General features: G+C 41.8%; 2 protein-coding genes across 12 annotated transcripts in view; one reads left to right on the top strand and one right to left on the bottom strand.

Annotated features, from left to right (window-relative positions):
- Positions 1-3,280, top strand: part of TCOF1 (treacle ribosome biogenesis factor 1) — a 39,818-nt gene extending 36,538 nt beyond the window's left edge. For all 9 annotated transcript variants that reach the window (XM_072145588.1, XM_072145591.1, XM_072145585.1 and 6 more), the window contains 4 exons: positions 689-1,000; positions 1,988-2,100; positions 2,338-2,384; positions 2,619-3,280. In XM_072145588.1, coding sequence (XP_072001689.1) covers positions 689-1,000; positions 1,988-2,100; positions 2,338-2,349 — 437 coding nt within the window. In that variant the 3' untranslated portion in view covers positions 2,350-2,384; positions 2,619-3,280. The remainder of the gene's footprint in view (positions 1-688; positions 1,001-1,987; positions 2,101-2,337; positions 2,385-2,618) is intronic.
- Positions 3,281-5,184: 1,904 nt separating this feature from the next.
- CD74 (CD74 molecule) lies at positions 5,185-16,843 on the bottom strand. Of its 3 annotated transcripts, none has more exons than XM_072145580.1 (10): positions 16,666-16,843; positions 11,228-11,403; positions 10,738-10,817; positions 10,588-10,650; positions 9,710-9,805; positions 8,692-8,791; positions 8,108-8,236; positions 7,713-7,907; positions 7,305-7,352; positions 5,185-6,382 (listed from the first exon to the last, which is right to left on the bottom strand). In XM_072145580.1, exons 1-9 carry the CDS (start codon positions 16,743-16,745, stop codon positions 7,315-7,317), a joined length of 957 nt encoding a protein of 318 aa, XP_072001681.1. In that variant the 5' UTR covers positions 16,746-16,843; the 3' UTR covers positions 5,185-6,382; positions 7,305-7,314. The 3 variants fall into 3 exon arrangements, with proteins under 3 accessions (XP_072001681.1, XP_072001680.1, XP_072001682.1); XM_072145579.1 differs by having other exon boundaries at positions 11,222-11,403; positions 16,666-16,842; XM_072145581.1 differs by lacking the exon at positions 8,108-8,236 and having other exon boundaries at positions 11,222-11,403; positions 16,666-16,841.
- Positions 16,844-19,362: the final 2,519 nt, after the last annotated feature.

Genomic DNA, 19,362 nt, shown 5'->3' with positions numbered 1-19,362 from the left:
GCAAATGTGTTTTTTCATCATTTTCACTGCATTTAGAAATTTTTTTTTTCCCTCTTCCCAGTACACGGCATGGAATATTTAATACCATCACTACAAAGTGCAATTTGTTACGCAGAAAATAAGCCATCGCACAGCTCTGCACATGGAAAAATAAAAAGTTGTAGATTTTTGAAGGTGGGGAGTGCAAAATAAAAACGAAAAAGGGCCTGGTCCTTAAGGGGTTAATGTGGAGGCTACCTAAGGTGCTGGTTTGGACCCCATCCTATGGATCTACAAACAAGTTGGGGAACAAGGTTGCATGTTTTTGTTTGTGCTTTGAGTGATGACACTTCAAGGATGAACTGGAGAAATGACTGACCCGAAAAATGTTAATAACTTGGCACTGAATTTCTGCTGCATTTGAATGCGATTTTTGTGAAATGGGTTGTCCCAAGTGTCATTGTTTTCTCCTTACCCACAGGTTGGAGGAAAACAATCTAATCAGTGGGGGGCTTTATACTGGGAACCCCACAGACAATGAGAAAGGGGGACAACTCTATTTTTCAGCACTTGCATGGACCATGCAGCTCCATTAATTGGGAGCAGCACCACCATAGGGGGTCCTAATGGTTGCACAAGGAATACAATTCAAACTTGTAACATCAGATTACACATGTGGTAGTAACTAATGTTGTTTTCTCTCCCTAAGGTCTGCTGGAGTCTGAGGAAGAAACGGTTCTCGCCCTGTTGGAAGGAAGGAGTCCCAAAAAGGCCAAAAAAACACCTTCTGCAGCAGCTACAGTGTCTTCAGAGAAGGAGACTCATTTGGCTTCCCTAGGTCTTACCGCCGTATCTGAAAAGAAGAGTAGTAGTAAGCGGAAGAGTTCCTCTGAGGATGTACTGTCCAAGGAAAAGGAGAAAGAAGCAAAGAAGAAGAAAGTGACTGGAGACACCTCCATGGCTGACGATAGCATCCTGACTAAATCCTCTAAAAAGGAGAACTCTGAAAAGAGCAACACGAGTAAGGGAGTGTGTGAGATGGCTTCTCCAATATTGGTCTCTGCTTCTTCCAGAAACTGAGCAACGCATGTCCATGAGCTCCATGCGGTACTGCAGCTGCAATGCCAGATACTACCATTGGGCAGGCGTGGCACGGTTTCTGGAGAAATGACTTGTACTATGGGTAGGATTATGGGTCTAGTGTCCCTCTATTTGAATGGCATGACATTGTTTCATTCCTAACCTTGTTCCTCCTTACTCCTATGGACTACAAGATTTTAACCCACTAAACTACCTGCCCTGTCGGGTGGGTAGAAATTAATTTTTTTTTTTTTTTTTTTTTTTGCGAAACCTCCCGTTTTACATAAAGGGGAAAAAATAAAAATAAATAATCCCAAAGGCATGTGACGGTGAGCAGAGAAGAGTCATATTTGCCCAAGAGATGCGTCTAGTTTAGTGAGATTGTTGCTTAAAACCTCCAGTTCTCTAGCACCTAGAAACATGGTGTCATATTAAAGATGAGTATCTCATCTTTCTACAGGTCCCAGAGACTGATAAGGATGTACTGTATATACTCAAGTATAAGCCGAGGCACCTTATTTTAACACAAACTGGGAAAACTTATTGACTTGAGTGTAAGCCTATGGTGGGAAATGCATTACTCACAGCCTACACCCAGTATGCATCCTGCCCCCTAGGTATGTAGCCAGCAGCCCCCTAAAAAAAAAACCTCTGTGCTACTTCTATGATACCCCCCCCCCAGCAGGTCCTCTGAAGCTCTGTCTCCAGGTCTGTAGGGAGAGCCCACCGTCTGCACCCGCTTAGACACTGTGGGGTGGATACCTTGTATTTTCTGACAGTACATACATCCTGGAGAAAATACAAGGTTACCGCCCTCTTGGCTATTATATATTGATCTATATTTGATCATATATTGGCTGTACTTTAGTGGGGGGGTTACATTGCTGGTTCCGGTCCACGTAACACTTGTCACTCATTTACTTTGCAGAAAAAGGCGACAAATCCAAAAAGGAAAGCAAGAATTTGTCTCCAAGTCTCACCGTTCCTATTGTAGAGTCAACGGATTCTGGGATTGGACTTCAGTCAAAACCCAAGAAAAGGGCAAGTATCTTTGTGTGTATGAGAAGATCTGCAGAGCCGGACAATCCCAATGGAGGAAGTGTTATCTAACGTTTGGGAGGTGCCTCCAGCAATCCCATCAGCCTCCATGTTAGGGGGCACCGCTCACTTTTTTGGGGTTGTGCCAGATCATTGTCTTCTATGGAGGGGAATGCAGTGAATGTAGAAGAGAACCCAAATTTTTAATTTTTTTTTTATTTTTCATTTTTCTCTCTACAGAAGACGAAATGATTAGGAGGAAGACCGAAATCCACATCAAAACTGAGGTGAATGTTCTACATTGTTGTTGGGTTATTGATAGTGGGTGAGCGCACCGGTTCAAGTTTCCCCAAACCGGTAACACCTGTGCTTGGTGCCAGCACCAGTCGCCGGTGTTAAGCCCTCGCCATGCATCGCCATAGGGCAGTGCCCAGTTAGGTCTCATGCACACGACCATATGTTGTTGTTGCAGAAAGATTAACGTAACAACTAATGTCAGATTCTTCTTTCCCTTCTTGCAGGACTTGATTGCTTAGAAGGCATAAGCCATCATGTTTTGTGTTTTCTCTCATCATGTCTGGGTAATGAGAAGAAGAAAATGTTAATTTTACATAAAATTTAGTTGTTTTTTTTAACCTTTTTGTGTACAATACGAAGAGACTGCTGTGTTCGGGGGACACTGGACATACAAGCTGTGATTGAGACCCGCTACTCACCGAATTATGTAACTATAAAACTCCTGGATAACAGTGAAGGTGGCATGTACGTGGCCGGCCGTAATTTTTAATTACTTGTAAGATATTTTTATACTTTTTTTTTTTTTTTTTTTTTTTTTTAAAGAATCTTTATTATCAATGAATCTACAGAGCGATTATCTATTACGATGGTGTAACATAAGAGCGGCCATTACGTTGTACCGCCAGCGTTTCTAATGGAAGGTGAAATAAACTGCTCATAAATATTCTAGAACTTGGAATGCTGGGGGAAAAGAGGTGGAGTCTAAGCAGAATTTGCATAACTGATCCAAGGTTTAAAATATTGTGGCCTGGGTAGTGGGCTTGTCAGTATAGCCTGAAAAACCCGAGGGGTATTGATGAAAATGATTGTGTGCACCACGTAGAGTTGTGGTAATTTCTGTTGTAAACTTGTAGATATAAGTCCAATAAAGGTTTTCTTTACTGTATCGTCCACTGTGGATCAGGATTTACTTCAGTGTCACCATTTGGATTTTGGATGATCCGGAGCAGTTTTTTCCTCGGTTGTGACTGGATAGTTTTATTGCTTCCAATATTGCAATTCTGATCTTCTTGACCAATCAAAGTTGGCTCCACCCCTGGGTTGGAGGTCACATCGGAGCTGGGATCTCATCACACTTGGGTCATGGAAGCTGCTTGTCGTAACTTACAGTAATGGGGAGCAATTGTAAGATGGCAGAAGGCAAACTAGACCGAGGGAGGGCCTTGGAGAGAGTGGGGATATGTAACCTAGAGAAATTGGGGGCATAGGCATCAAGCAGGGCCTAGAGAGATGGGTCTTGCATTGGAAAAAAACAACAAAGCTGCTTAAAACACGGGGAACTACAAAAATGAGGTAAATTAGCCAACCCCTTATCTAGTGACTGTGTGAGGGGGCAGGATATAAGGTAATTTACATCTATTAATAGTTCTGCTCCGCTTTATTTATGTAAAGTAACCATTTTATTTTCAGCACTAAGGGATGGTGACACAAACGTGGAAAATCCACATTAAAAATGCAACACTAAATAGACAAATCCATAAAAACCACTCTTATTGGATGCAGCTTTTTCACATGATAATCCTCAAGGTGTGCAGGTAGCCTTGGTATTCCTAACATTTACTGTCCATGGGTAATCGCCATGCAAAGGCCTAACTGTTTGCGATATCGTCCTGTCAGGACCTTACTCTTATGACGGTATTCATAAGAAGAGCAAGGTACTGGCAGGGCAATTGCTCATGAACCGTTAGAGATGGAATCTCTGGCTGATAAGGCAAGACTGGAGGCTTCACTTTACATATTAAGAAAATTGAACAGAATTATTAGGGCTCCATAGTTGTTAATGGAGCCTGGAGCCCCTCAGGCTCATTTGCAAACTACCCATGGAAGACTATATAGGCAGTCCCCGGGTTAAGAACAAACCTACAGACCCTATTTTGTACGCAAGTTGAATTTTGTATGTAAGTCGGAACTGTATATTTTATCATTGTAATCCCAGCCAGATCTTTTTTGTTCTCTGTGACAATTGGATTTTAAAAATGTTGTTGTCATAAGAACCAGGATTAACACTAAAGCTTCATTACAGACACCTGTGATAACTGTTATAGGTGTTTATTATAGCCTAGGACTAAAGTACAGTAAATTGCCAATATCCAGAGGTCCGTTTGTAACTAGGGGTCGTATGCAAGTTGAGTGTTCTTAAGTAGGGGACCCACTGTACTTAGAAATTGGACTGAAAAAAAAATCACGACTGCACTTGTCTTTATTCTGTGTATAACCATAAAATAGAAATAAAAAGTCATTTTGACAAAAAAATATTACATTAACATTAGGTCAGACCAGAAGTCTCACACGCATCAAAGGCTGCTCTAGCCTCACAATATAGAAGCTGGTAGCGTCCCTACCATATTGCTGTAGCATATAGAACACTTTGCATCGAGCAAATCATGATACTAGAGAATCTTTTAAATGATTAATATATTAAAATTTAAGGGTTGTGCAAAGGATGGGGAAGGGAAGGCTGCTTTCTTCCCAAAACAGTGCCACACTTGACCAGGGGGAAGTGTGTGGTATTGCAACTGAGCTCCATTCATCTGGCACAAACCAGGGTCAGGGGCTGGCACTGTTCTTAGAAGTGGATGTGTGTTACTAATCCAATGACCTCAGAGGCTGCGTTCTCGTGATGCGTTTTGAAACGTACTGCAAACGCTTAAAAAATTTACATGATTTTTAGGGTTTTATTTGCGTTGTTAATCATTATAAATTTCACGCAGTTAACACCTAATGGTACAGTATGAAATAGCATTTTTAAGTGTCACCCTTGTTATGGTCAATCTCTCCTATTTTAAAAAGAATCTCCAAATGCAAATGAGCAGAAAAGAGTCACTTTTAAAGGCTGCACCGAGAACATCACTTCAGAAACCTCTGATCTTTAATAGGACAAAGTCTGAGCCACTATAGAAGCAAAAGATAGAGTATCTCCTTTCAGATCGCAACTCGACTCGTGTCAAAGACATAGCTGGAAACATACAGGTAGTTAAAGGGGTAATCCCATTGAATTCATTTGTCATATATAAACATTTCTTCTATTGGATGTTATGAAAAAAAATGTTCCTTTGTTGATAATTTCTCATAAATGTAGCCATGTTGTCCCTTAGAAATGAGATGCTTCCTCAGATATGACCACCCCACGTTCTGGCAGCAGTGGCCAGACATGCGCTATTGAGCGCTGCCTGACAACATGGATTAAGTAATCATTACCACAGGACGGCTGCAGAAGATTTAGTAACTCCTGGACATTTCATATACAAAAACCTTTTTCTTTGTGTCCTTGGATACAGCCACCTCTGCTGGAGGGATTGCCTAGTCTTATTTTTAAGGGACCATATGACTACATTCATGAGAAATTATCTTCACCTAGGTAATTATATATCTTACACACACATACACATTTTTCAATTAGATATATCTCAGATTAATCAAACTGAAGGTGTATTCTCGTCTGGGAATTAACATTCAATCACAGGAATCAGGTTTATGGTTCCATCTTAAATCTGCCCCATTAATCAGAAGGTTAAGACTGGAAACCAATCAGAGCTCCGCTTTCAATTTATAAACCGCTGTGAGAAAATGATAGCTGAGCTCTGATTGGTTGCTGTGGGAAACCAGTTGTGACAAATCTCCCTCCCATGTTTCTTGGCGCTATAAAACCGAAAATAAAAAGGCGTCTGAAGTGACTTGGCATATGCACATGCCTTATGTGAAATCTCACCTATAGAAAACAAAAAAAAAAACCTTAGAGGGAATTCTAGAGCTGTATCCAGAATTTAGGAAGGAAGGGTTAGTTTCTAAATGATTCACTGAGCCTTATTCTCTATAGGATTGTCTTATCAGGTATGCACTAGTCATAACAAGTTTATTCTCCTTGCAGAAGTTATAGTGAGGACTAACAGACTACAATACGAAGCTTGTGCTTGAGCGGGACCATGACATCTTGACTGCGGAGGTTTGCGGCTTTGCAGAATCACGGATTTGCTTCCTTGCTTTTCACCTGTAGAACAGAAGGTGATAGAACTGTAGAATGTTGTACTGAGTTTTCAAGTTCTACCCTCCGTATTGTATAGGGGGTAACAAGCTAACTGCTGGGACCTCTAGCATTACAGAAGTGTGACAGCACCCTACCGATGGCATGCGTTTCACTGCAAATGCATATACACTCAGGGCCCCCCCTTGTGTTAGGAAATGCAACACGTGTGACATGAAAATCTGTGGCATATAACTACAACGTCATGACTTGCATAGATGACTCCTGCAATTTTCTATTAAAGGAGTTTTGGTGACTTTGATATCCCCCTACATACGAGATAGAGGATAACGATATGATCAGTGAGGAGTCTAATGGCTGGGACCCTCATTGGTCACCATTGTGTGGTGCAGCAGGTTAAGCATCTGTCCTGACACTCCACTCAACTACAGGAGTGTCAGAAATTGCAGCTAACTGATAATAATAATTCTTATATAGCGCACACAGGTCACGCAGCGCTGCACAAAGCATGACAAATTGGTCCCTGTCCCTATGGGGCTCACAATCTAAACAACCTAACAGTATGTTTTGGAGTGTGGGAGGAAACCGGAGTACCCGGAGGAAACATACAAACTCTTTGCAGATGTTGACCTGGGTGGGATTCAAACCCAGGACCCCAGTGCTGCAAGGCAGAAGTGCTACTCACTCAGCCACCGTGCCACCCGAGCTCTGGTATTTCCAGCAATACCGATTAGAGTATCAGATCTGAGCACCGTGCTCTGCAACTTTTTGCAGTATTGAATAGAGAGGCAGGACACCTACTAGAACTGCCTCTCCATTAATTAGTCCCCAGTTGTAATCTCCTATCCTCTGGAAATCCCCATGGAGCTATTGGCTGCTGAAGAATGTCATGAAATTCTAAAATCACGTATACCAGGCCTGTACTTACCACAAATGATCTAGTAGTCAGTCTCAACCATATCTGGCACCTTGCTGCCTGTTGAAGAAAAATAAGTTTTATTTTTTATTTGATTGTCCTTGATCAGAACCATGGAAAAAAAGTGCAAATGTGTTTTTTAGTTTAGCCCAGTGTTACAGCCCCCATCTCCGATTTCTCTGGCTGTGTTAAAATAACACCCCCCCCCCCCCCCCCCCCCACTTGGACTTGTAGGCCCAGGCTCTGGTACATTAATGGTCTAAAAGAGAAAAAAAAAACTGGAGGCCAGAAGGGTCCACGTGATTTCCCAAAGCATGGACACTGGTGGACTATAGTGACCATGTATTATACATACTGGCCAATGTCTTTCAAATTAGGAACCCCTTAGAAGACCACTTTTCAGCTCTTTTCACCACTTACTGCTGCAATCAAGAGGAGCCCGAGTCCTAGTCCTCTGGACCTCTGTTCCATTCTTGTAGACACACCAGCAGAATCCTGTGCTCCGCCAGCATTGCTTGGATTTGTAGTTGCCATCATCATCGCATTGAGGCTTGAAGGCACCAGGCAAATGATGGATTTGGTTTCGCATCTGGCAATCGGTCAACACTGGGGCACCTAAAACAGAAAAAAAATCAGTTATATATACAATGGCTCGAGTTACAGACAAGACGCAGGGTGGAGGGATTGGTGTACATGTAAAACTCTACAACATGGTGCTAAGCAAGAAATCTCTTACTAATATTGCAGCAAGGCTTGTAGTAACCTCACGTGACACATTCTGCAATATATAAGACAAAGGAGGGAAACATATTCACCACTTGGGATTTCATCGATTGGTCTGGGCATTGAGTCGGTAGAGTAACTGGTAGAGGCATAAACCAAGTTTCCGCTTCTTCCAAACTCAACAGGTAGAAGAAAGTCTCCTTCCAGCGGTTCTCTGGGTCCTGAAGAAGAAATCGTGGAGACGTTGGATAGAAGCTACGTGTGTTATGTTGGATTGGTGGATGTTCTACCAACAGGATGTAGATATTTTTTTACTCCTTGGTTTATGCATCTACAGTCAGTGTAGCCTACAACCAATGTATACAACCAATACCCACACTTTGGAAATGTGTTTAGACGAAAATCTCACCCTGTGGAATATCTCTGATAAATGTAGGTTTGGTGTAAATCAAAGATCGCACAGTATCTCCATGTAGAGGCAATGCTGTTCAGATACCATGTTATGGAGATGTTCTACCACAGAAACTTGGCTTCTAGTGGAGAATATGATCCAGGGATTGGTTAGGTCTCTATCATCAGTGAGATATATCTGGCAATATCCGATATGTCATGACACAGCCCTATTTTAAAAACTTATTTTCACTTCCCCGTGTGACCCAAGAGGTGGGTTTGGTACCTGTCACAGTTTCCACATTTGGTGGTGGAGGAGTCTCCGGTGCTTTGGAGTTCTGCACTAAGTAAAAGAGATACCAGTTCTGCATCCAAGCTTCAAATTGCTGAAAGACAAAGTTCTGTTATTATCCTCTGCGATCTGATGGGTGTAAGTCATTAGTACTTACACACAAGATCATACAATATTATGGTAGTAGGGGGCATGACTGACAATGATAGTACTTACCCTTCTCCATTTTCCGATACTCATGTTGCTCCAATACCTACGGTCTTCACACCTACATGTGACACATTCATAAGACCAGCTTCAGCCAATCAGTGGCCTCCTCTGAACTTGGGACTGTCACTTCTCTTCTACCATTGTATGAGGAGGCCACCAATTGGCCGAAGAAGGTCCCATTACCTCCCACAACACTTCCAGCCAGGTGCCAAAAACCAGACATACAAGAGTGACATGGGAGCCTCCACCCCACCACATTCCCCTCCTCCCAAAGATTTTAATTTTCTTACAGATGGAAAATTCTAATTTCATCTGTAGATGTCAGTATGTGGCCACCTGGTCACATGACCCAACCGATCATGTCCTCCGAGTGGAGGATTCTAATCTATTCCTTCAGAAGGTTCTTAAACAGGACCTGTCACCAAGTACAAAACTCCTACGTAGCAATTCCATCCACTCCTTTCCAAAATATGACTCCCATATTAGTCAAGTGGGCGGTAACCTTTTCATTTTATACAGTGTGTACAGACACGCCCTAAAGAAAATAAAAAGGTCACTGCCCTTTTGTCTAGTATGACATCATTGACATAAGACTGAGGTTAATATTTGATGACAGATTTTTTTTTTTTTTTTTTTAATCTTTTAACACAACATTATTATTCCCTGTATGACCACAGGTTGTATGCCTCAGGCATCTCTATAGAGCTGGGCTGCAGTACTAGCACAAACCATGGTCAGAAAGCAGTGATTTTTTTTTCCAACGTCTGGACAACCCCTTTAACACAATACAATCCGCACTCACCATCCACTGCTCAAAGGTCATAGTCCTCTTCAACTTTCTCAGGTTGGTGAGGATGGTGCCATTGAATGAAGGGAATGTTCTCATAGGGTTCCCCTGCTGCACTCAACAAAGAGAAGGGCAGGACACAGAATGTAAGAAAACAACTACGTTTTACTTGTCAGCAGAATGTTATAGAGCAGGGAGAGCTTGGGAAGTGTAAAGCATCTGTATTAATTGACCTACAGTATTTTTCGGACTATAAGGCGCACCGGAGTATAAGGCGCACCATCAATAAATGCCTGCTAAAATGTCTAGGTTCATATATAAGATTATAAGGATGAATGAGCAGCAGGTGGCAGACCTGTGCACAGTTCAAGGCAGCTGTTTGTAAGTACAGTTCATATATAAGGCGCACCGGACTATAAGGCGCACCGGACTATAAGGCGCACCGGACTATAAGGCGCACCGGACTATAAGGCGCACCAGACTATAAGGCGCACCAGACTATAAGGCGCACCAGACTATAAGGCGCACCAGACTATAAGGCGCACCAGACTATAAGGCGCACCAGACTATAAGGCGCACCAGACTATAAGGCGCACCAGACTATAAGGCGCACCAGACTATAAGGCGCACCAGACTATAAGGCGCACCAGACTATAAGGCGCACCAGACTATAAGGCGCACCAGACTATAAGGCGCACCAGACTATAAGGCGCACCTTTGATTTCTGAGAAGATTTTTAGTGCGCCTTATAGTCCGAAAAATATGGTATTTTAGAGCCTCAATGTCTCTAAACATCTTGAGGCTCTAGTGACATCAGTTTGTATTATAAAGGCCATATAAAGTGCCCCCCTATACAGATGTGGACCCCCTCCCCAAACATAGCCGCCACTCACCAGGAGCATGTAATGTGCCGCATCTTCCATCCGGTTGCTGGTCATTGCCGCCTCCAACAGTTTCTGCAAATAAAAAAAAAAATTGTTCTTAAATTCTATGTAATCTCTGGCAGAGACATAATATCAGTCTATGTTATTTCTTATAATTACCTGCTGGGTCCCATCATCATCAACAGCCAGAGCAATACTGGACATCGCCATCATCGGCTTGGGTCGCTTTTGGGATGGAGCTGGAAATGGACACAAGAGGTCACATCATAAATTCAATCCCACTGCCTATGGCCACTTCTGGGGTGTAAATCTGTATGCAGTAAACTTTTTATCGCCCTCTAGTGGTGACTTTAGGCAGACATTTATTTTTTTAACAGTTTCCCAGCCCCTAAGTCTCATCACAACATTGTGTAGGGAACTCTAGAAACAAGTTTTCCCTGTTTTTCCAAGGATCTATCATGGTAGAGATTTTTTTTCTTTATGTAAATGAGCATTTGGTTGCATCAGGGGTGGGGCTATGACTACCGATGCATTGTTTTTGTGCACAGATTATCATTCTATGGGGATGAGCCAGTCCGAGGCCCCAAACTTCCTAGTGGCGGCTCTGGGGATGAGTAATGCAACTATAATGGTTAGTACTGACGTGTACCAGGCAGCTTCCGTATCATTTCATTCAGCCTCAGTTGCTTCGTGGTGGTGTCCAGTTCATTGATCTTGCCCTGTTGTTGGGTGATGAAGTAGACAGACACTGCTTGACCCGCGAGGAGAAGCGCAACAAAGATGGAGAGGGCCGGCACAATGCCTCCTCTGCTACATGACATCCGACTAAGGAGGAAACAAAATGTAAACCATTAGGATTCCATGTTAGTAGCAGCAATATATGTGACAATCAATTTACACAAATAATTTATGTCTGAATCCTCCACAACTAGACAGGTGGAGGATGCAGTCTATCTGCCAGTTTCTATTGGGGGAGGAGCATTTGAGATTCATCTGAATACATACTTATATGTATACTTACCTTCTCCGGCGTTCCTGTTGTCCGGGGCCGTGCACATGTGAGTTAGGCTCGCTCCGGTCCAACAACTTCTTCCCACGGCCATCCGTCCCCGCACCTGATACAGCATTATTTTTAATGTGCCTCAGGTCCTGTGGGTGGGCGTGCCAGACGGGTGGGAGTTGTCGGACCATAGTCTGGCTGCAGTCGCCACCCCTGTACAGCCCACTCATGAATACGCTGGACCGCTAAGTGTCACAGCTTATCGGTATTTTGCGCTGCAGCTATGATTTTGACAATGCGATTAATAGAACAGGGCTTTTTTTGTTTTTTTAGCAGGTGTCCTTTGAGACCGCCATGAGCCCTGGGCTGTATGGATATTATAGCCCCTACAAGTCTGGAATCACTTCCTACATATGTTTCTAGAATCAGCTTCTTGGGGAATGGAGGATTAGCCTCTTCCGCATGCTGTCAAACTGTGGTTCAGGACCTTTGGAGGACCTTCAAAGGTCCTAAACTGTGTACATGTGTATTGAGAACAGGAACAGGTATACTGAGAAGGACCTTCACCCATGAAATCCTTGTACATAATTTGGTGGGCGGTTTGGGTGGCCATGAGTCCCCTAGACGACTTGGGCCCCGAGCAACCGCCTATATTATAATCCACTACTGCCTACAGGTTTTTTTGAGATTTTCATAGCTTCCATAAAACAAGTGTATGAAAAACTGACTGCATTAGGATGTTTATATGCACATGGTTTTTATACTTGTTCTGTTTTGTAAAAACGGAGGCCAATTTGCAATTTTTTTTTTCTAAAACGGTTTCAACCGCACCTTATAGGAAATCTACCATATGTTTTTATGTATTGTGAACCAAACATACCTTGAGAATGTTTTAGCTATACTGATGCGGAAACCTATCTTGTTTAATCCCTGATCTGCTAAAAAAAACTATTATAAAATTCAGGACCTTGGGAAAGCTGGGTTGCATGAAGGCTGCCTACATAAACACATTAAATGAAGCTTCCTGAACTGTCCAGACAGGACTAATCAACCTGAGCAGGATGACTCATACACAGCAACTGGGGGCTGATGCAGCGATTGATTACTTCTGCCTGTCAGGTACAACACAGTGATGAGTATTACGGCTTATGCTGGGCAGGACAAGGCTGGAGCAGTGCATAATTAGGGTAAGAGGAGTGTAAGGGGCAGCCACAGGAGCGCCAGAGCCTCATCATCATAATTTTATAATAGTCTTTTCAGCAGAACCACTCGGTTCAGGGATTAAAGAAGATATGTTTCTGCATCAGTGTCTCTACAGCATTCTCAAGGTATGTGTGTTTTATAATGCAAAAAAGCAAATTGTAGATTTCCTTTCACTTACATATACCAGCAGAAGTGCCAACACATTTTTAATATTTCTAACATCCTCCCTTATGGATCCCCAATCCTTGTCAGGAAAATGTTGGGACACCCTATATAACAAGTGCCACCGAATATCAAAGACCCAATAAGTTTCTGACCTCTGTGTTCATTACTAAGCCTGAAAACTTCCAGAAATAAATATATTTTTATTTCCTTATCTTGTATCATGTTTTTTTTAACAAAATTTCTCTCATCATCGCTGTGTGGATACACGTCCGTGCAAGAAAGAGCAAGTTTACAGATGCCTCTGCCTAGCAACTGGTGACATCACAGAAGCCTAAGCACTGGGTTGGTTAATGAGATGTCTGTGCTTCTACATTACATGGTTCTCCTCAGCATCGAGAAATCTCTGTAAAAGACACTAAAAAGTGGTGGACTGGTCACCGTAATAATAAAAGAAAACAACATAGTGATAGAAATTATTATTATACAATAAAATTACCTCACATTTCTTTATTTTAGAGGGAACAGTCACTTCAATGACAGAGATATTTTATGTATTGGAGGGTATTTTCTACACTTAATTAGATTGCTAATTTTTTTATATTCTTTTTTTAAAGCGGATTTCCACCTCAGAAAGTTACCTCAGCTTCCTCAATGGAATTTCTGAGTGGAATCTGCAGGTCCTATTGCATGTTTTCCATGTATGGGATGACATGTAGCAGTAGTAGTAGGTCGCACTGCAGCGTTATATGTTTTCAGACATGCTACCTTACTCTATTACTATAGTTTTTCCAGCAAAGGCTGCATTCACACTGACTGGTGCCCGCCGTACTGTAGCATGGCGGGCACGTGTCGGCACCGGGGAGAGGAGGAGGGGGTGAGCGCTGCTCACCCGCCCATCACCATAGAGTAACATGGGGCACGGCGCCGTATTCTGAAAAAAGATAATAATAATCTTTATTTATATAGCGCCATCAAATTCCGTAGCGCTTTACAAATCGTCCTGAGGTACGGAACGGTACGGTACCGCTCCCGTAGGGCGTCGTGCACCCATTGCCGTCTATGGGGGACGTATACAGGCCGTATTTACGTCCCTCATACGGCAGTGTGAATGCAGCTTTATGTATATTAAAGTTTCTAAAACAATTTGGCCAACTGTTCATTTTTCTTATCTATTCCCTTCAAGACTTACATTTATACCTTATATTGCCTTTACTATAATATTGCGCCATTTCTGTTCGTATATTATTATAATATGATGACTAAAATAACATCAAAAGGACCTACGATTGTGTTAGTTTGGGGGCTCATACACACAGGTTTGCATGGACTTGTGATCATAATTTGGATCAAATTCCCCATGTACCCACTAGACACAATCTCATTGGAAATTAAATTAATGTGTACAGGCAGTCCCCGGTTTACGTACAAGATAGGGTCCATAGGTTTGTTCTTAAGTTGAATTTGTATGTAAGTCGAAACTGTATATTTTATAATTGTAGATCCAGACAAAAAAAACTAAATTTGCCCCAGTGACAATTGTAGTTTCAAAATCTTTTGCTTTAATGGGATCTACAATCATCAGTAAAGCTTCATTACAGACACCTTACAGCTGATCATTGCAGTCTGGGTAGAGGGGTCCCTCTGTAACTATGGGTAGTCTGCAAGTCGGGTGTCCTTAAGTAGGACCCAGACTTTCATGCCAAATTATATATGTCATAGTGACATTAATTTGTATAGTATAAGTGTTCATGTTCAGGAGTTGTATTAAATATGCATAAGCCCCGATGTCCAAGCTGCACCGAGCTGATAAATCATAGTCGCTGTGATTTCTAAAATTCCATATATAAAATTGTATGTATACACCAGACATAAGAAGATCTGGAGATGTCTGATATGGTTCCCGTCCTCTTGTGTATCATGTTCTCTACTATATCTGGCGTCACTGCTTTTGACGCTTGTGAAATTGCAAACCTTGAAAGTAGATGTTTGTTGTTGAAATATTATCCGGATATAACTAAGATAGGGGGCTCCGAGGTCAAGTCATTCACATTGAGTTATGTCAGGGAAGCTGGATAGAAATACTCAATTCTCAACAAGGATGAATCTTGAAGGACCCCATCACCATAATGGGGCCCATCAGTGTTCATAATCTTGCTGATGAAGTTGGTGGATCTCCAAGGAAAATCTTCTTAAAAGGGTCTGTCCCACAAAATAACTTCTCTTCTATTCACTGGGGGTTTAACCATTGAGACCGTAGTCATGAGGAGATAGAGGTACAAAAAGTCCCCCTGTGAATTTAGCCCCATTTGGCACTTAATCAACTGCCAATAACTTTTTCGGGATGGTTGGGGGATGCCAGAAGTCTCACTCTAAAGGTCTATGGATTTTGAACCTCTTGGAAAAATCATACACAACAAAAAATTTTCTTAAGGGGAACTTTGGCATATACTCTACAGTTGATCTGTACCTAGTGTACCTTAGTGTTGCCTGGAGCAAGTTGTAAGATCTTGTGAGAAACCAACAGGAGAGTTATGAGAGCGGTGCAGGATTTCCAGATGACCTCAATGAGTGCCCCCTCCACCTACCTACCTTACTTCTCTTGACACATTTACAACCCCATTCACTGTCCCACATCCCTCAGGGGGTGTTGGTTGGCCTTTCCCTCTTGGTCATATTACAATAGCTATGACTACTACCCCCAGCTACCTCCATTACAGAAGCCAAGGAGAAGAAGTCTCCTCTACTTAAAGGGGTATTCCAATTTCAGCAAATCTATATTATTGTTTGTATTATAAACAGTTATACGATTTTCCAATACACTTTCTGTATTAATTCTTCATTAGTTTTATAGATCTCTGCTTGCTGTCACTCTGTAGAAAGCTTCTATGTTTACTTCCAGTGGACAGAAACCTGACCATGGTCACACAGGTGCACGGTTCGTTATATCACACAGCCCTGATTACTCTCTATGATACTAACTAGCCGTGCACCTGTGTGACCATGGTCAGGTTTCTGTCCACTGAAAGTAAACATAGAAGCTTTCTTCAGAGTGACAGCAAGCAGAGATCTATAAAACTATGAGGAATTGATACAGAAAGTATATTGGAAAATTGTATAACTTTTTATAATACAAACAATTACATTAAATTGCTGAAATAGGAATAAAGGTGATGCACGTATGTGATGAAAGAGAAAGGTGCAGGGAAAGATTAAAATAAAGTACAAGACGTAAAAATAGAAACAAGGTACAGTAGAGTCCGTAATGATCACAAAATGTACATGTCGTACATTAACCTAGGACTAAAGATGATCGGGGGGGAGGGTTACCCCAATATTATAGCTGCATTCATGACACCTGAAGCAGAGAGGTTCTGATAGATAATTATTTAATTATTATTGGATAGATTTTATGGACACGTCACTATTGTGCAGGTGTATCTAAGCCGGTATGATACTCTGTTTCCATGTATCTGTGAGGTTCCAAAACGCGACTAGATTTCCATATTATAATTTATTTTGCCAAAACTCCAAAATTCCATTATCCATCTAGTATCAAATCCACTACAGATCCGAGTCTCTCAAAGCTATCTTATATCTATCTATCCCTGCAATGCTCTGTATTTTATCTTTTCTGTATGTACAGTACCACCAGAGGCTGCTAGAAGACACTTTATCTATATATTATATATGTGTACTGTATATAAGAGGCATCTTCATACCGTGGTTCGATGTTAGCGAATGTAGTCACACTCTCTGGTGGCATCTCGTCTTGTACCAGGTTCTGGGTCTCCTCTGCCATCTTCTGGTTCTGGTTTGCTCCTCTCTGGATCTCTGTTGCTCGGTCTGTGATTTAATGCTTGCACTTGCTAATATGTAAAAAGACTAAAATCTGTAAGAACCAATCAGACGTCTTTGGGAAGTGAAAGTAACTTATAAATATCTCACCTTCTACATAACAATTGGAAATACCCGCAGCAGAGGTTTTTTTTTCTGGCTTGGAGTCACTTTCCAGACTTGCTATTGGCTGCTGGAGAGCGTCACTAGTTGTCGGGCAGACGTGTTACCATCCCGAGACATTCTTGTTCCTTGTACTGTAATAGTGTTATAACAGACTACATGGCATAATAATAGTAGCATTCTCAGAAATGGATACATGTAGGAGGCAGTAGTGATTATGGAGAAATATTCAGGACTTCTCAGAAGTCAGTTCATTGATGAAAACAATAGTCCAGCTGATAATGGCTGACAACAGGGAACAGTAGAATAAATTGCAAAAATCACCGTTTTCCCTCATTACAGGGTAATGTAAGTAACCAGCATTGCAATCCAGATGTTGTTGCGCCTGCAAATAAATTCGGGGACATTCATTATTGGCTTTGCAACAATTTTTTGTCGGCTGTGTTTTTTTTTTTTTGTTTTTTTTTAGGGATGTGCAACATGTACATCATATTCATAACGTATCAGTCCCACAATTTAGCTTCCCTTAGGACACTCACACATTTTTTTTGGGTGGCTCAATTTTTCACTCCCGACAATCTGCCTACACTTCAAGTTTCCCAAAAAATTTTTTGGTGCAAAATCATACCAACAAAAAGCAAGTGTCTAAACTCCTTCGTGAATGAGCTGTGACATTTCTGACGTCCATTTGTTCTTCTTCAGGTGCACTAAGGCTGTGCGTCACAATATGAAATCACTAAAATCAAGCGTCAACATCTAATGCGAAAAATAATTAATGCCCCCCATTGAGTTTTGACATTATTACAGCATCTTTTATGCAGTTATGTACATATATATGTCCGTAAAAACTGTCCATACGTCATCCGCTTGTCATAAGTTTTAGCCGATCTGCAAATTATTATTTAAAAAAACCTGGAAAGCTGAAAATTATTTCACTAGCTTATCCCAACTTTTGGAAGGTCACATGATTCTATATTCCCATTGACTTCTATGTGAAGGCACAGGCTGTTCAGAGCTTTCTACAGCCGCCATACGGATCAGTGAAAAACATTAATGTGTATGAGAAAGAAAAACAGATAGCACACTGACAAAAACACACAGTCAGTATTTGCTTCATATTCTGTATCAGTATTTGAAAGCCAAAACCAGAACATGACCCAATGGTATTCCCACAAAGACAAGATTCTTAAATATACTCAGGATAACAAAATAACACACTCTCTAATTCACTGTTATTAACAAAAATACAGCATTTCACAGATATAATTCCATCTTGCCTGGTTTATACAATTTTGGTTGCCCCAGGATCCGACCATAAATTTTCTGGCTTAGGGTCGGTCAGGACAGATTCTTCTCATGAAAATCTTCTCTGTTCTGCTCACTGTAGTCTCTCGGCACTATGCCCCCCCCCCCCCTTTATTCTGTAAACATCACTAGGGGATTAAAATTCTTTCATGGAAAAACCCCTTTAAATTGATCACAATCACCCACTGATGAAAGGCGTCAGCAAACACCGTTCTCGAGTCTGCAGCAACATATTTTGATCACGGGAGCAGGACAGGGTCTCCGGCTATCTTATAGGAGCTCCAATTACAGCTACAGGCAGTCCAGGATAGGTGCTCAAGCTTTGTTCTTAAGTTGAATTTGTATGCAAGTCGGAACTGCATATTTTATAATTGTAAGTCCAGACATGTTTTTTGGGTCTCTATGACTATTGGATTTGAAAAATTTTGGGTTGTCATAAGAACCAGGATTAACAATAAAGCTTATTTACAGACACCTGTGATAACGGTTATAGCTGTATATTGTAGCCTAAGACTAAAGTACAATAAATTACCAATATCCAAAGGTCCGTTTGTAACTAGGGGTCGTATGCAAGTCGGGTGCTTTTAAGTAGGGGACCGTCTGTATTAAAAAATGTAAAAGTCTAAAAAATAAAAAAATGTGGAAATATTTCCCCAGGGTCTTTTATGGTGGGTGGACATATAAAGTAAAAAAGTCTTTGACCCCTTAATGACCGGCCTATTGGGAATCTACGACGGTCATTAAAGTTACTTCTTCTGACACGACGCGTTTCTACGGCGGCGCGTCAGAAGAAGATTTCGGGACATCGGGTTAGGTTGGTGCCGGTGTCAGGCTGTGATATCACAGCCCAGACCCAGCACTAACACCCGGGATTGGAAAAACTCCAATCCCGGGTGTTTAACCCTGCTTACCGGGGGATCCGATCCCTCCTGCCCCGGGGCCCGGGAGTGCCCCGAGGCTGTCGGGTTCTGTCCCAGCCAGGTTCCGCCTCCTGGCAGGGCCCGGCTGTAAGTAACTGAGCAAGCGCAATACACAATACACAAGTGTATTGCAGTGTAAAAGGCTTGAACAAGTGATATATATATATATATATATATACACACACTGGATGATGATATTTAGGACTGTAGAAAGGATGAATCCTATAGCCCTTA

This window comes from Engystomops pustulosus, chromosome 4 (assembly GCF_040894005.1).
Source record: "Engystomops pustulosus chromosome 4, aEngPut4.maternal, whole genome shotgun sequence".
In the NCBI taxonomy this organism is placed as follows: Eukaryota; Metazoa; Chordata; class Amphibia; order Anura; family Leptodactylidae; genus Engystomops; species Engystomops pustulosus.
This window is presented reverse-complemented; position numbering and strand designations above follow the sequence as displayed.

Coding starts and splice junctions, on each gene's coding strand:
- CD74 (XM_072145579.1), bottom strand. CDS start 16,745: ATGGCAGAGGAGACCCAGAACCTGGTACAAGACGAGATGCCACCAGAG. Junction 10,818..11,221: donor ACGGAAGCTGCCTGGTACAC/GTCAGTACTAAC, acceptor GTCCATTTCCAG/CTCCATCCCAAAAGCGACCC. Junction 7,908..8,107: donor AATCGATGAAATCCCAAGTG/GTGAATATGTTT, acceptor TTTCTGTTTTAG/GTGCCCCAGTGTTGACCGAT.